The sequence below is a fragment of the Eptatretus burgeri genome, chromosome 6 (assembly GCF_056783735.1).
Source record: "Eptatretus burgeri isolate ZD-2024b chromosome 6, Ebu_testis_v1, whole genome shotgun sequence".
NCBI lineage: Eukaryota > Metazoa > Chordata > Myxini > Myxiniformes > Myxinidae > Eptatretus > Eptatretus burgeri.
Window position 1 is genome coordinate 46,451,311 of NC_140966.1, and position 18,454 is coordinate 46,469,764.

General features: G+C 44.8%; 1 protein-coding gene across 2 annotated transcripts in view; it reads right to left on the reverse strand.

Annotated features, from left to right (window-relative positions):
* LOC147024692 (annexin A4-like) overlaps positions 1-18,454 on the reverse strand; it is a 76,486-nt gene that overhangs the window by 21,137 nt on the left and 36,895 nt on the right. For both annotated transcript variants that reach the window (XM_085884840.1, XM_085884841.1), the window contains exons 8-10: positions 16,069-16,182; positions 15,646-15,736; positions 10,142-10,221 (exon numbers count right to left, since the gene is read on the reverse strand). In XM_085884840.1, coding sequence (XP_085740966.1) covers positions 10,142-10,221; positions 15,646-15,736; positions 16,069-16,182 — 285 coding nt within the window. The remainder of the gene's footprint in view (positions 1-10,141; positions 10,222-15,645; positions 15,737-16,068; positions 16,183-18,454) is intronic.

Below are 18,454 nucleotides of genomic sequence, written 5' to 3' on the forward strand. Positions count from 1 at the left end.
CCACTAAAAGAGCAATATCGATTCACACCTTTCACACATTCCTCTTGGATCACGCTGCACGACATATTTGCACCTCCCATTCATGCACTGCAGATAACCCAGTTTTCTTCCCTCCTCCTCCTTCCTTAGTGATTGGGTTGCATCGGTCCGTCGACCACACCAGGGGTACAACGAGGTCGCCTGCACCTCAACAGCTTCTCTTCTCTCTGGGCTCAACCTAATTCCCTTGGGTGTGTGTGTGTGTGTGTGTGTGTGTGTGTGATGGCACCTGTAGCCTGTGTAAAGCCGCTGTCACACCTTGACGTTTTAGCCAGCGTATGGCAACGTATCAAATTGTATGTAAAATGCTGGCGTACGCTGAACTATTGATGTTTTTTTTTTTTCCAGTTTTGGGCATATTCATAACGAGTTGGATGTATGCATAACGTATTGGTAACGTACACAGAACGTTTCGATAACATATAGATAACTTGTACCAACGAATGCTTAGCGTGTTGTCGGCGTTCACAACCTATGCCCAACGATAGTCTAACTTATACATAGCGCGCGGCAGCGTATTGCCGACGATCACGTGGCATAGCCTATTAATAGGCTGCCGCTCAACGATTTAAATCATAACCGCACTAGACATCGAAGTGTCAAGCCGCTGTCACACCTTGATGTTTTACCAGCATATGCCGACGTATGAAAAATTTGCCGAATATGCTGGCACACGTCAAATACGTTATGGGTAAGTTTTGTATACGTTAAGAGCACGCTGAAGCACGCTGGCATACGTCGTAGTACGCCGAGTACGTCGACAAATTTTAAGCATGCTGAAAATTTTTCGACGTATGCCAACACATGACGCACACGTTCCGCATACGCTGGCCATAAGTTGTAGGCACGTTTTGCGATCGTTGACATACGTTACTTGTAAGTTACTCATAAGTCAAAACACGTCGAGGTAATGTTTAGCATACCTGAAATTTATTTCTAACCTATGAGTAATGTGCTTTGAACCTTTGTGTAACGTATCTCCAACGCATATTGACGTGTGTAGACGTATTTGACATCTACTGGACGACCACAGAACTTACTGAACGTGTTACTAACTGACAGCTACCGTATAATGGCGTATTGGCAGCATTTAGGGGAATTGGTATATAAAAATGGGCTTCACACAGGAGGAACCCGTCAGTGTTCCAGACTCCATGGTTTTTTTTTTTTTCTTCGGCATGATGGTGATGTTGACACTTCAATTTATAGTGCGGTTATGATTTAAATCGTTGAGCGGCAGCCTATCAATTATATTATATACTGAAACGCAAAAGAAACTTACCACCTTTTAAACCTTCAAATATCAACAATAACACTGCGTGTAGTAAATGTGTGAAATTATTTGTGGACAATAGTGTCCTCACTTTCAGACAAAACGGTCACAGATGGTCACTTGAACCTTCAATGGTCACTTCATAGCACCGCTGCCTTGGTTGACAAAAGTACTATACCATGTGTCATAGTAGAGGATGGGGAATTTAATTTTGAACATTTTGGAGTTAATTTGCTGTAAATCAAAACAAAATTGACAATTTAATCGCGAAAAAACGATTTTGACCTTTATGTGACCTTGACTTTAACCTTTGATCCGATCGCTCCCAAAATCTAATCGATTTGTCCTCTCATGATGCCAAACACATCCACAAAATTTAATGACAATCTGCAAAGTGGTTTTTGTGTAATGTTGTCCACAACACTTCCCAATCAAAAACTCCATTTTGGTGACCCCTTTGACCTTTGACTTCCACAGACTAACTAGGGTTGCAAACACTATACCATACGCTATATCAGTGGATCGGGATTTGAATACTGAACATTTTGGACTTAACTTGATGTAAATCGGAACAAAATTGACACTTTAATCGCAAAAAAACGATTTTGACCTTTTTGTGACCTTGACCTTTGATCCGATCACTCCCAAAATCTAATCGATTTGTCCTCTCATGATGTCAAACAAGTCCACAAAATTTCATGACAATCTGCTAAGTGTTTTTTGCGTAATGTTGTCCACGACGCTGCCCAATGAAAAATGCTTTGTGGTGACCCCCTTGACCTTTGACCTCCAGCCGCTAACTTGGGTTACAACACCATATAATATGTTATATTTGAGGATAGGGTATTGAATACTGATCATTTTGGCATTAATTCGATGTAAATTGGAATAAAATTGACTGTGTTATCGCGAAAATAAAAATGTTTGAACTTTTTGTGACCTTGACCTTTGATCCGATCGCTCCAAAAATCTACTCGATTTGTCTTTTCATGACAACAAACCTTCCCACACAATTTCAAGCTAATCCGCTGTAAAGTTTTTGTATAAAGTGATCCAAAACATTGTTAATACCATTTTTGGTGACCCCCTTGACCTTTGACCCCCAACCGCTACCTAGGGTAATTACGCCACACTTTCATGTGGCACAGCCGAGAATGTAGAATTGAGTAATGAACATTTTGGTGTTGGTTTTATCTCGTTCGGATAAAAATTGCCCGCGTTATGACGAAAAAACGATTCTGACCTTTTCGTGACCTTGACCTTGACCTTTAATCCGATTGCTCGCAAAAGCTTCGCCTGGCGTCCTTGAGTAACTGCACATCATCTTTGAAAATTTCATGCAAATCGGTCCAGCAGTTTTTGCGCAATGTTGTCCGCACACATATTTACCAATAAATAAATACACAGGGGTCAATACAATACCTTCGTCAAACGAAGTTTGTGAAGGTAAAAATCAAAAAAACAAAAAAACAAAAATCCATGGAGTCTGGAACACTGACGCAAACCATTACCTCGACGTGTTTCGACTTATGAGTAACTTACAAGTAACATGTGTCGACGTGTCAACGATCACGTAACGTGCCTACAATACGTTACTCATCGGTTAGAAACAAGTTTCGGGTACGCTAAACATTACCTCGACGTGTTTCGACTTATGAGTAACTTGCAAGTAACGTGCGTCAACGCGTGTCAATGATTGCGTAACGTGCCTACAACTTATGGCCAACGTATGCGGAACGTGTGAGTTATACGCTGGCAAACGTTGAAAAATTTGAGCATGTTAAAATTTGTCGACGAGCTTGTCGACGACGACGTAGTAATATTTTGTACTAAGACGTATGCCAGCATACTACGACGTATGCCAGCGTGCTCTTAACGTATACAAAACTTACCCATAACGTATTCGACGTGTGCCAGCGTTTCAGACAAATTTTTCATACGTCGGCATATGCTGGCTAAATAGTCAAGGTGTGACAGTGGCTTAACATAAGAAAGATTGTTGAACTTTATCACGTTATCTCTGCACTGTGGCTCTTTAATAAATAACTGTTTTTTCGTTTGCCGCTCCAACAAATTCCTTGTTTTCCCCTGCTGTACATTTTACGAACAAACCAATTACTGTGCCACATAATTTTCCTCGCCTTGCTGTAATAAATTGCTCGTTATAAATGTACCCAGCTCATTTCGTCTTTTGCTTCATTGGTCCAGCATGGTCCACACATTAGCTTAGCTGGGAAGTTCTACCCCAACAATCTGTTTATAAGCCGGTGTGTACTTGGCAGCTCCGCTCGGCGACACCTGATACGGTAAAATTCCACACAAGTACACATCGATGGCAAGAGACCTCCTTGGTGCAGTCATCCACAGGTAAGACATCACGCAAAGTAGTGTAACCCTGCCCGGATTGGCTGTGCCAATCGGCTTTCGTGGTTGCCTAGCAACTGGATTAATCTGTGCCCAGTGGCTTCAGGACTGGTTTTTCATAAGGAACCTGAGTGCTTCCCTCATGGCGAGCCTCGAACCTCGAGTCCACAATAATAATATATATATATATAGACGTGTACCTCGTCCCTCCCAGGGATACCCCTCCTGCCGGATTCCAACCCCACGTGCAGCCATGACGTCACCGTCCGCATAAAAAAAAACAAGCCCCACGTCTCGAGGGGTTCCCCACGCGAACACATGTGCTTTGCCCGTTGGAGCTTAACACACACGATCGCGTGGAGAACCCGTCCGGTCCAAATCCATAATCCTGCCTAAACTTTGTCCGTCCGCGGGATCGGCAAATCCACCGCGTGCGTTTCCAGACCGGGACTTCATTCCCGCAAGCGAGCACGTGGCGGTCTCGTGCGTTGCACAGCACGAACCTCGTGCTCACTGCTGGGTGAACCCGGCATGGTCCCCGAAACAACTACAGCCGCTACTCGGCTTTCTTTCCTTACATGTCGCCGTCGTAGTCTCCATCCCACACACGCATTCCTGCGTGTAACGACGCTCACACTCCATTCCATCACATTCACACCGGGAGACGCGGCTGCGTGCTCCCGCATGCCAACCGACATCTCCCTCACATACCGCTCTCTCACACACACGGTCTCCCTTGCACTCGGCCGTTCACTCACGCGTGCCTCACTACTCACACAAACCATACTACTCACACACGCGGGGGCACTCATCCGCGGTGCCTCATCCACACACCGTGCCTCACTCATACACGCGGGGGCACTCAACCGCGGTGCCTCATCCACACTGGCCGTTTCATCCACACACGCGGGGGCACTCACCCGCGGTGCCTCATCCACACAGGCCGTTTCATCCACACACACGGCCTCACTCACACACGGTGCCTCATCCACACTCGGCGTGCTGGGAAGCACGTACTCCGGCACCATCGCCACCACACCACTCACACACGGGGTCGCTTCCACACACGGGGACGCACTCACACCTTGCACCACACACACAGGGACAACCACACTGGGGATTCGTGTCCCCACAAGGGTCTCCGGGGCCTCTATACCCCCCAAGCTTTCCGTGCACCCGTCCACAGCACTCGTCCCCTCGACCTTGCAAAGCACGACCGAACTCACCTGGTCGTGACTCGCCTCAAGGGGGCATACTCCCTCCCCTCGTTCCTGGAGGAGGCCATCCAGGTGCTCGCACTGGGTCTCTACCCAGTCCGCCAGCTCACCCCCATTATCCTCCACTACCTCCGTGTGTGTGTGTGCGTCACTTACCCCGTCTTCATCGTGTAGTCTTCCCTCTATTTTTTCTGTCTCCCGTGTCTCTGCCAACTCTTCACCCTTTACCTCCCTTGTCTCAACTATTATTTCCGTTGTCGTCACCTCGTGTCTCGTCTCGCACGTTTTGGTCTCCCCTTTTAATTTTTCCCTTTCGGTCATCGTCACGACCCTCGCCCAACACGCCCCCCGAATTATTTTTTTACCCGCCTCCACCGCAGGCCTGTCAGCCGTTGCACCCCCACCCAGCTCGTTCGTTCCTACACGTGGAGTTGCCATTTTTATCTCCCTGGTCACGGCCTTCATGCCCGCCTGCAGGCATCGGCCCATGTTCTGCGTCTCACCCCGGAGCTTTTTCGTTTCTTCCTTCATGTTTGCTTCCATTCCGTTTATTTGCTTGTTCATTTCGTTTTTCATTTCATTTGTATTTGTATCCATCTTTTCGTTCATGCCTTTCATTTCGTTTTTCATTTCATTTGTATTTGTATCCATCTTTGCTGTCATTGCCGGCAGCATGGCGCATAGCTGGGCCATGTCGGGTGCGCTTGAGTGAGCCCTTTCGGCAGGGGATGGGGAAGGGTTTTGGTGGAGAGGGGGAGGGGAGGTGTCATACACCGCGGCCGCTGCCGCACCCATTTCGGGCTCTGGGTTCAGTTGGGCGAGTTCGTTTTCCTGTACTATTAACATTTCCTGCACGGGGATTTCATCCTGAGCCATGGATTCTACACATTCTACATCCATTTCTAATACCCCCGGCTCCCGCTCGCCTTGAGACGCCATCTTGCTTCTCTTAAAGGGTTAATTTAGCTCGCTCGTAATTTGGAGGGAATCGGGGGTCGCTCCTCTCACCCCTGGACCAATTCCCGTGAATTTAGCCGGAGACAGGAGAGCCCGTTTTGCCGTTCTCCGTTACCAGTGCCGTGAGGAGGGCGATGAGTTTATATCGCACGACCTGACACCAGTGTTGCGGATTCGCGCCCGCCGGCGTGCGAACGGCCACGTAACTCGAATCGCGGCACGTCGCCCACCGGACGGACAATCCAGTCATGACCCTCTCGGACTAACGCCGGGAACCAGTCACGGGTGGACCTTTCGGTCTCACCGCGATCGAGCCAATCGGCCCCCGCGTGGGATAGGGTTGCTCGCCAAATTCGACCTACCTAAGTACCCACACGGAGGGTAGACCGGGCGATCGCACCTCGCCGCAGGTCGACTTCGGACACGGGCCACTTAAGCGACCCGTTCCGTACTATCGGGATAACCGAGCGGTGTTATTCGTCGGCCTCGACGGTTCGATTAATTAACGGGCGTCTTAGCCCACGACCAACCCTTTACGTGAAGCAAGATGGGGATTCAATGAAAGAAATGACGAAGCGAAGCGGGAAAACAGTTCAACAATAAGCACATTTATTTCGCGATGAACGGAAAGCACACATATACAATTCCACCAAAAGCACATGTAAAAGAAGAAGACAAAAAGCAAATGCAACAATGCAGATCTATCCGACTACCGGCACACGGCAACACTTATACAATTTTACTTCACAGACGGCGCCGACAACACATATTCCCAAAGCAAAAGAAAAGAGAACCACCCTCCAGGATGAGGGGGTAGGCGGGCCTGGGGCCGAGACCGTGTCGGGCCTACCCGTCTGATGATGAGACGCGAAGTGGCGGTGGTGCCTCAACTCCGCGGGCCTCGCGGACAGTGTCTGGTAGGGGGTGGGAAGGGGGCCCCCTTTTGTCGCACTATCTCAGCGCGGGGGGAAACAGGAGGGGGTTGCTGATGCTCGGGGAAAGGAGGATTTCACAAAATCTCGGGTCCCGCGACGAGCGTCTCCACCACGACCTCGGTCGCGCCGCCGGCCTTTCCCTCCGCAGTTCCCCGAATCCGACGCGAGCACCCCCTCGTCCGCCTTCGCCGCCGCCGCCTCTCCACAGCTCCGTCCCCTTCACTCCGACTCCGCGAACTCCCAACTGCGAACTGCCAACTGTGAACTGCTTCTCCGAACTCCAAAACTCAACTCCCTCCACTTCCAACTCAACTCGTCTGACGAACGCAGTCGTTTTTATAAGCCCCGTGGCTTCGCTCTTCCACCCTTGACCCTCTGCCTCCGACCTTTCACCTCGCTCCCCATTGGCCCGAGGAAAAGTGGGCGTGAATGCTTTTTGATCCATGAATTTGCATATAGCGACCGCCCTCCAACGCCCTGGAGGCGGGGCCAAATCGCCCCTCGCTCACCGATTGGACGGAACAAAAGTGGGCGTGAGTCGTTTTTGATCCGTTTTTCTTCAGAAAGTCCGCGATGCTTTTGAACACGCTGCTCGGTGCGCGCCCTACACGAGTCCAGCATCGGTGCCTACGAGTGGCGCGAGATGACGGTGATGCGATGGTGGCGAGTTGTGACGGTAAAAGTCGTGGCGGTTGTGGTGAAGCGGCGTTGTGGTTGGTGGTTGTTGTTGTGATGGCTGTTGAGACGTGGTTGGTGGTGGTAATAATGGCGGCTGGTCCAAAATAAAGATAGTAAAAGAAAAACGGCTATCCTGAAGAGTCGCAGCCCTCATGAATGACATTTATTCCCTCTAGACAACGGGTTTGGGCCTAACTACACATATACTTACCGAGATATCTCACCTAAGGGACCTGAATGGTGGTTTGCGAATTTGGTCAACCACAACAATATATCTTCTTCTTCTTCTTTCGGCTGCTCCCGTTAGGGGTCGCCACAGCGGATCATCCGTATGATCCGCATAGTGATTTGGCACAGGTTTTACGCCGGATGCCCTTCCTGACGCAACCCTGGTCGCCTCTTACGACACAGGGATATGGCATACCTATTTTAACCGGGGTATACACCGGCCCAGTACACTGGTACTCATTTCGCTGACCTCGGAAGGATGACAGGCTGAGTCAACCCCCTGGTGTATTAATTCAGTGGCTCAACGGGGCTTGAACTCAGGACCTTTTGGATCCCAAGCCGCTGCCCTAACCACTGCGCCAACACACCAGGCTAACCACAACAATATATATATATATATATATATATATATATATATATATATATATATATATATATATATTATATATATATATATATATATATTGTTACGTTTGAGGGGGGGGGTATGCATTCAAAGGGTAATTAGGATGTTTAATTAGGTATGTCATGCTGTTCGAGTTTACCAGGATCTCGATGTAATAAGTAGCAATTCAGTGGTGATAAGTTGTCTAGTAAATGTTCATTTCTTCAAGGGGGAAATGATAATTGTCACGTAATTAGATAGGGACACGGGATAGGGTAAGTGTGTCTGCGTAAACCCCTTTTAGTAGTCCCTGGAGGCTGGCCGTGACGTCACAGGACAGGGCTGCGGATGGCTCCGCCCCGTGATCACGATTGGCGGAAGGCAACGGCGGTGGGCCAATAAAACGGCTCGATTGGAAGTGACGAGGACAGGAGGATAAAAAGGTTCTGTTCGGGGTCTAAAAAGGAAGAGGAAGAAGATCGGGACAAAAAGATCGTGTTTTTGTGGTGTGGAGGCTGTTGCGCGGGAAGCGTACTTGTTGTTGTGCTGATTCGATCGTGTTCTTCATCGTGTCTTGGAGCCTTGCTGAGCCTCGTGCCTCACATTGGTTGGCTCTGGGGTTCTGCTGACTCGGAGTACGGGGTCGAACGGCGGGCGGACCTGCCTCCCTCTCCTGCTCGCAATTTGGCGCCAGAACTGATTCCCTGGCGGCTGTGAGCGGACTTGGGCCAGGACCAGGAGGTCGACAGCACCACGGTTTCTCCTGCCCCCCCCTGACGAGAGCAAGGCCAGCTCGTCCGACGCTGATCCAGGGACAGTTGCGTCCACACCACGGTCCAGCCTGACCTCCAGAAGTAGCTACGTTTTGTGTGTGTGTGTGTGTGTGTGTGTGTGTGTGTGTGTGTGTGTGTGTGTGTGTGTGTGTGTGTGTGTGTGTGTGTGTGTGTGTGTGTGTGTGTACTTGGTGCCTTAGAGGGTTTGAGATCTGTATATTCATTGGAATTGTCTGCGTTTTTCCCCACGCCCGATCCCACACCATCCCGTCGAATCGCCCCGGATCCCTCTTCTTGCCGAGTCTTGTTATTTCTGGTTAATAATAAAAACAAATAAACATCATCAACTCAGTGAAAAGCGACTCGTGCCACCTTCCTCGTCCCGTTTGCGGTAGAGCGATTAGAACCGCCATGTTTGGGTTATAAATAAATAAACCGCCTCCATCGTTTCGGCTCATTCTACGTTGGCGGGACTGTTCAAGTCCCGTGGACGTCACAATATATATATATATATATATATATATATATATATATATATATATATATATACATATACATATATATATACATATACATATACATATACATATACATATATATATATATACATATACATATATATACATATATATATATATATATATATATATATATATATATATATATATATATATATACATATACATATATATATATATATATATATATATATATATATATATATATATATATATATATACATATATATATATATATACATATATATATATATATATATATATATATATATATATATATATATATATATATATATATATCTGTGTGTGTTCTTGAATCAAACTGTTATTAATCAAAAAACAAAAATGGCAATATCATAGGTAAAAGCGAAATGTAATACCTTAAGTGGTGATGTTAGGAATGCATTCCCCACTTATTCCATCAATTTTTATGAGAACAATAGCTTTAATTTTCGTCATTTCAATATTCGTCACACTTTTCAGGAAGATATCCCCGACGTAAACCTGGGTTTTACAGTATTATACCCAATCAAGTCTTTAAAAAAAAAAGAATATTTTTTTTGAAATATTATTTATCTGCGATGCTTTTTCTCAAAAACATTTTTTTCCAATCTTTATCTTATTCCAATCTTATCTCAAATGATCAATACAACAAGGCAACAAGTAAGGTTGCTATACCTTGCTTCTGGAATTGGCATACACTTGCAAAAAGGTGCTGTGAAATCTATCATCCCTTCAAAGGAACATACATTCGATATTCCTGCCAATGCTTACCTGTACCAACCCAACTAAAAGGTTCTTGAAATTTCCAGATGTTTCTGAAATTATGTCATCCTCCAATGATCGTTTGAACTCTACAGGAGGTGGAAATGGATAGGAGGCCATGAGAGGTGAATTAATAATGTAATAATGCATCAAGTGAAATCAAAACTTTTTTAAACAAGAAAGATAATTTACCAATGCAGAGCCTTGCTGGATACATCGATTACAGTAGATCTGAGAACCAGTGTATACTCACTCTCTCAATGACTGACTGACTGACTGACACACAGCGCTGTTTTTATAGTTGTTTGTGTTCTTTTGGGAATGCGCATGGCAAACATGTCACCCAATAAATTCCCACATCCATATACATATACATCATGAAAATCAAATCTGTAGTAGTTCGTATTTCGTAAAAGTTAACACGTCAAAACATTACAATACTCTCCACCATGAAATTCTAAGCACGTGATTGTTGTTGAGACAATTTATTGTATCACGAGCAAAGGTACACGGCATTGCCAGGCAACGGAAAGTCCTTCCTCCCACCCCTTCCCATTCATCATCCCAGCCCTCCCACCACACCCCCTTCCCGACTCCCACACCAGGTGGCGGCTCGTGTGTTTATAAGTTATGAATTCTGAGCAAATGACTTAAAAACACCAAGTAAGGTGAATTGTGGTCAAAAATGTGATTCTACAAAGTTTTGTCACAATTAATCATGGGAGCTCAGAGGCGTCGCGGCACAAACAAACAAACGTCTCATTTGATTCGACGTAGAAAGGAACATTGCTCCAAGCTTCAAATCCTCGTGGAATGAAATAACATCCCTAAATGAAAGCAGATTTCACAAAAAGGAGAAACAATGCGATCTCGTGTTGTAAAAAACAAACAACAAACAAAATAAACCAATGTCACCAGCAGGGTGGCCCGTATCTTGCCAAAAGGTGACCACGTGTGACTTCTTTAAGGTCACACTGAGGTGAACAGAGCTGCTATCCACCAGGAGCGACTCCTTGAGGAATATCTGCCTACGAGAGATTCCGATGAGAATCGTTCTACAGAGTAACCATGAAAAATATGCGTTTGCCTCATAACGTCACCAAATGACATCATAATGTCTCAAGCTTGACATATCTAGAAAGCACTCATCGAGGTGTTCAATTTGAGGTACTACACGATATGGTTCCTAAAACTTGAAAATTTGACCTTGGGGTCAAATATGTTTGACCTCAGGCGCAAACCATGAAGGTCAAGGCCAATCGCCACCAAAATTTAATCAGCTGAGCGCCAGACCATGAACTATATTCCCATGAAGTTTGAAGACGATCCGATCAAAATTACTCAAAAAATAAGGGTTTCGTCGACTCCCCTGATTTGCGACAAAGTGACCTTGACCTTTGACCTTGACCTTCAAAATTTTGTGCACTGAAAGGGACCTCTATAGGCCTCTGATTTGCGAAGTTACAAAAATTTCCAATGATAACTGTGCTCTGCAGAATTTTTTATACGTGATTACAGACAAACAAACAAACAAACAAACACACAAACAAAACAAAAAAAAACATACAAGCTGACGAACATATCTTGCAAAAACTTCGTTTTGGCAAGATAAAAAAACACACCAGATGACACTGAGTTACAGCAAGTCATGACAGGGCCCACACTTGTACTTTGGTCCATCTACCAGTTATTACAAAGGAGAATAGGATGTATTTTTGTTGTGTTTAGCAAAGTAACAGTGTGCAGAGTGAACTGTGCACTGTAGTGGGGGGATAGTAACAGTGTGCAGAGTGAACTGTGCACTGTAGTGCTTTTAGCAGCAGATGCAGATGCACAGATGACTGAACGAAAACACACACACACACACACACACACAATTATTTTTTGCTAATGAATTAGCACTATCCCATAACGTGAGGTGGCACACATGACTGAACTGCGTCTGTAATACCTCGTCATTCACTTCACCTTCCCACGTTGCTCACTCGGCACTGCTGAGTCATAAAAATACATGAATCAACACTGTGGGGCCACACCACAGGTCTCTCTCAAAATACCGCCTGTCACGAGCAAATTCCACCCATTGCTTCATTGAATATGGATAAGGAAGGATTTTTTTATGTTTGATGGCGTTTTCAGAGCCATGAAAGTCTATATACAGCACGCACCCAGACAAAACAGCGGTGAATGAAGGACCCTTTGGTAAATTTATAATACCATATGGATTTCCTCCTCTTTTTAAAAAATCTCAGAACTACCTTGCAAAGTCGGGAATGCTTCTTTTATACTTTGAAATAGATGCAATATAATCCATCATAAAGAGACCATCAAATAGAGGGAATTAAAAAAAAACCACTGTGATAAAAAAAGTCAATTACACTGCTTAAAACTATCGCCATGGCTTATAAACACCAGTTGATAAGGAACCGCTGGCTTGGCAAGTGATTTGCAATGTCTTGAGCAATTTGTAGGTATGAAGCTCTCATACAGAAACCGTTACGACTTGTTCCGAAGCAAGGAATTTTTAGGAAGCTGAATCAAAATGGCCACCATGACCCCTGCAAAGTGACATTGGGCTGAGCAAGGACAAGCCTTTCATGAGGGTAAGTCGTTAATCATCTTCAAAAGGGGTGTTTAAATTTACCCAAACACCCATTTTTTTATCTTGGAGTTCCCTTAATATGCATGCAAAGTTTCAGGCCACTAGACTTCATGGTTTTGGAGTTATGGACGGACACGCACACACGCACGCACCTCCTTTTAGCAGCAGATGCAAAAATCTAGTGTAATCATCCTCACACTTTTTGAAAAAAAATGGGGGGGGGGGGATATTGTAATCGGGTCTGTCTGTCCATCCATCCATCCATCAGTCACGCTATCTCCTAAACGGTTGGGAAGAAATTGACCAAACTTGGGAGTTAGGATCACCACATGGAATGAAGGTGCAAGAGCACTATCAATTTTGGCCCCACCCCATGGGCAGAGTCAAAAGGTCAAATACCAAAAATGCAATTATGGGCACATTTTTAAATTAAACTTTGTATGCAACCAACATTGGGGAACGCATGAAATATGTAACGATTTTTTTTTGATTTGACCCCCAGTTTGTGCCGCAGGGGATGGGGACATTTAAAACTCTAAATTTGAAATTGGGTCATTGCTGGTGGATCATTTTGCCATTTATCAACTTTGTTTTAGGTGGGAAGAATGGGGATTTGCAATGGTGCACCATTGACTTCACTGTAGTTTCTCTTTTGGCCCCAAGAAACAAACAAACAATATCCTTCTAACAGCTCTCACAGCTCCCCGCTCCCAATAGGATTAATCATAAATATCATAGTTTTAAACTTCCCTGTACCTTCACAAGCACCAGATTTGTCCTCCCATGGGTGTTCCAGAAGCACCTAATCCAGATACACAGTCCATTCACTGGTAGTGATCCGTCGGGGGTTTGTGCACCACACAAGCGTTTGCTCGGGCCTTGCACCAGCCCACATGGTAGGGAGTTTGCGGTGCGAGCAGTTGGTAGTTCAGCGAGCTGAGTAAGTTATCCAAGTCTTACTGTGCAGAGGCACAGCCCTTTCTCTCAGGTACTTTTCCAACTATTTCAGCTTCTTTTAGAAGGTTTGTGAGTCATTTCAGGTGACAATCCTCATCTCATACAAAATTAAAACTTTATTTCACCCCGAGCACAAAGTCTCCTGGAGTTTCTGCAGATGTGCACCAGGCATTCTGGAGTCATTTCATTACCAATCCCCACATGTTAATTTTTTTTTAATGCCAGACAATGTATTCATTAATATATTTGTGAACTTGGAAATCATGAATCACACACATTCAAAACTCCTCTATAAGGAAGAGAGATAAGAAAAGTATGGCCCTTGATAACAACACACAGATACCCAAACACTGGGTGAGGAAACTACACAAATATAAAACGAATGATTAATCATCTTGAAAAAGGTAAAAAGGTTATGGTTACAATAAACAGGTAGAAAACCAACTTGTAGCTAAATTTGACAAAAAATGTTAAAGCAGACAACTTGGTGCTGAAGGACAGTGGGGCACATTAGACAATGAAGCATCCCTCAAACAAGAGGGAATGCAGGTCAACGCACTCATGAACGGGCACAGATATGACGGTGTGTTGAAATGTTATGCCTCCAATTCTTTTTCTCCAAAACAGGTAAAGATATTTGAATGAAACAAAGACCAAATACGAACGTCAATCTTTATTCTACCAGGGTGCATGTTTATTTCTCAACATAATCACCACTGTGGACCATACATTTCTTCCCAATGGCAAGTAGTTTTGTGAAGCCATTACAATAGAACTGTGTCCTACTGACTTAATTAACCAGTGCTTCACAGCGGCCTTGACATCAGTCAGTAGAAAAATGTTCCAACCGAAGGTGTTCCTTAAGTTTGTGGAAGAGATGAAATTCTGACAGAGTCAAGTCAAGGCCGATGATCCTTTGTGTCGGTACTCCATTGACCATCTCTGACTCTCAGGATCGTAATGATGCACACAACTCTCATCTCCAATCATCTGATCTTCAGCCATCTCAGCTCTCATCTCCAGAGCTTCACACTTCGCAACACTGACAATGTCGTGCTGCCTTCTCCCATCTTGATTAATGCAGCACTGAGACATCTCGCATCAAAATCATGAAACCTCGCACCCAGTGGCAGGAATAACTATTCTGTGGACTGAGCTTTGTTTCATTCGAATATCTTTACCTGTTTTGGAGAAAAATAATAGGAGGCATTACTTTTCAACATTTGAATTAGAAAATCAATTTGTGGTTCCATTAAACAACTTTATCGAGCTATGCTTAAGGCCACTTTGAGGCATAACATTAAATCAGTCGTTTTGGGGCAATACATGAAAGTTGGGCCATGTAGACACAGACAGACAGACATACACAGACACACCAATTGTAATCCCCTCTCTTGTTACTTCAGGTAGATGGCATGACTCCATAGGACTTTTATTTTCATGCAAGACCTAGTGATTACAATTATTGTTTAATTGGAATGGTATGGATTCCAACCCAAAGTTGAGGTTTTGCAGTAATTGGACCAGGATAGAGGGAGATAAGATTCAAGTAGTCTATCCGACTACCACCCCACCCTGTCTTATTTTTCATTTTCAAAAAAAGTTATTACTTTAATACGACTGTTGGACATGTTTTACTCCACTAATTATTCACTACATAAATCAGTTATTGTGCAGACCATGCATTCCCAACAGCTTTTAGGACACGTAGAAGCCTCCCACCCTGTACCATGCACCTCATATGGTCTTTGAGATAATGTAAGCCGAATATCACGTTACTCGAGCGCAGAACAAAGTCGAAGATAGCGCGACACGAAACCACAAACTCGGAAATAATATATAAGATATATGTATGGCTATTTCTTTATTTATCTTTCTATAACCGCTACCTCACAGATTTAAATAAAATTTAATTTTGTACCACAAAACACCTTTGTAGGCTGTGTACACATACCTGCCTTATACATCTTCTTGATGTCATTGATCTCCTCACTGGAGGAAGATGCCAGGATCTCAATTAGACATTTTTCATTTGTGCCTGCCCCCTGGACAAACAAACACATGTTAATTATCGAGTACTGCATTGGTATTGTGATGTGTGTATATGGAGACAAGCTCCGAATTCAGAACAGGACATCTTGTGTAATTTCTTATTCATAATTTATCAGGAATAATTAAAGTTATGAATGGAACAACATACATAAGATGGTGATGTTTTCCTCAAAATCCTTAAAGCAAAAATCAGTCAATTACAGGTGTTCTTTGGCAACGATGTAAGAAGATCTCATACAAATGAATTTAATTAGTTTAAAAAAATTAATCTCTTACAGTTGCTAATTGGGTTGAAATACAATTCTACAGAATTTTGGGGGTTTACCTTCATGGCTTCGTCGAGTTGGTGAACAGCAAAACGTGTAGGTGTTTCCATGAGGCCCAGTACCACCTTTAAAAAGTTCCCTGACAGCTCAGATTCAAGTTCCTTCAGCAGATCCTAGAAAAGACGCCAGGTGAAGGATATTTTAGAAAACCCCTCAGCATCAAGAAATAAGGTGGCGTCTTGAACGAGGCAGTTTGTTTTTAAGTTTGAAGAGTCCTTTTGAGGTGATGCAAGATTGATTGTTCTACATACAATAATATATTCTTGAAACATTCAACAGCACCTTTATCAAATGATGTGATTGTGTTAGTACAATAGCCAGAGAAATTTTTTTTTGGAGACACTGCCGAGGCTCGTATGAGAGCTAACACACAGAACGTACAACAAGGGGAGCAGGGGACAAGAAGGGTGCGAGAGAGAAGGGACAAAACAGTGTGGAACACAGACGTGAGGAGATCTGTGGAAGGGAGAGGGATGGGGTGAGGCTCACAGGGTAAACAAGATGGACACTACAGGGACTTTCAGGTCCTTACACGACAGGGACTTTCAGGAAGGAAAACAGGGAATTTGAAAGAGGTGGGTTTGGGGTGGATTCGCGAGGGTAGAAAAGATCGTGCTTTTGGAAGGGGGGAGATAAGAAATGGTGGTGAACAGCGGTTTGGAGGGAAGAGTGGGATTGAAGAGAGTGTGGGAGTTTGTTCCGAAGGTGGGAAAAAGAGGAATGAAAGCGTGAAGGTGAGCAATGATTCTTGATTTTGGTAGTTTTACCAAAAGGGGGTTGCTGGCGGACCTTGAGCACCCTGGGGAAATAGTGGAGGGGGACATATCTCAGACAGAGCAAGGGGGGGGGACGAGGCCAAAGAGGAGATGGTAGAAATCAGAAAGACCACCGACCTTCCTGAGGTGAGAGAGTGAGAGACCCAAAGACTCAGCCTCATCGCGGGAGATACAAATTATCTGAAATGCCTTGGTTTCCACAGCGGGATGCCGAGAAAGGTGAGAGGCGGGAACACCAGCCCAGAAAGGAGAGCAGTACTCCATCAGGCTGTGGATGAAAGCTTTGTAAGTGGTCAGGAGCTCAGGTGTGAAAAGGAAGGACTTTGCACGATTGAGGATGCCCAGTCGGCGACTGGCTTTTGAGGCCAGCTTGGAGATGTGGCTTTCCCAGGAAAGATCATGGCAGATAGCGAGGCCCAACAGTTTGAATGAAAGTACTTCTTCGAGAGGGTTGTTGAGAAAGTAGCTGGGGGTTGGGTGGATTTACTGATGGTCCTTTCGGAGAGACATAGTGAGTGTGAGATTTGTCAGGATTGCAAGACATGTTCCAAGTGTTGGACCAGCTTGTGATTTTATCCAGATCCGCAGAGCTTGCTGCTTGCCGATCTGAGGGATGACAGATGGTACTACGGCAGAGGTGGAGTCATCAACAAAGAGATAAAGAGGATTTTCCAGAGAATCAGAAAGATCATTGATGAAAACCAGAAAAAGCAGAGGGCCCCAGAACACTGCCTTGAGGAACTCCAGCCTGTACAGGAAAAGGGGATGAGCGAATTCCATTAAGGGTCACACGTTGACTGTGACAGGAGAGGAAGTCTGAGAAACATGAGTGGAGAATCACAGTAAGAGAGTTTGGTGAGCAGGGCGGGGGGGGCAGACCATATCACAAGCACACGATATGTCAAAGGAGACATCTCGGATCTCATGTCTGGCATTGAGGACCTCCATCTATTGCTGCAAAAGCAGAAGCAGCATGTCCAGAGTAGAGTGACTTGGTCTGAATACAATTTGATGATCGGAAATCAGGCCATTGGAGAAGAGGAAGGATTTAATATCAGAAGCGATGAGGCATTTCATTATCTTTCTGATGATTGGGAGAAGGAGAATTGGTCTGTGGTTACAGGATCCGTTTTTGCACCTTTTTTATGCAGAGTAGCAATGTTTGCTGATTTCCAAGCAGATGGCAGATGACCTTGAGCAAATGAGAGGGTAAGTATAACAGGGAGAGGTTGAGCAATATCAGCACAGCAACACAGCAGGTTTTTAAGACATGTGGGCTGATGCCATCTGGACCGGTTGCAGAATCAGAGTCGAGGATTGACAGCAAAATCTCCACCTTGTTGGGAGAAAAGGACACAGAGTCCAAGAACAGCTGGGTGTGACTGGGTAAGGTGGGTACAGAAAGCGATCAGGTTGTGACACAGGATTTAGAAGCAAACACCGAGTTTAGGCATTCAGCCTTTTCACGTGCAGTGTCGGCTGTGCAGCCATTTGAGGTAAGGGAGGGACTGGAGGGGAACATACACTACAAACAGACTTAACTAGACACCACTAGGATTTGGAGGAGGGAGACAGGTTTGAGAGTTCAGACTTGAGATTGGAAAGATGT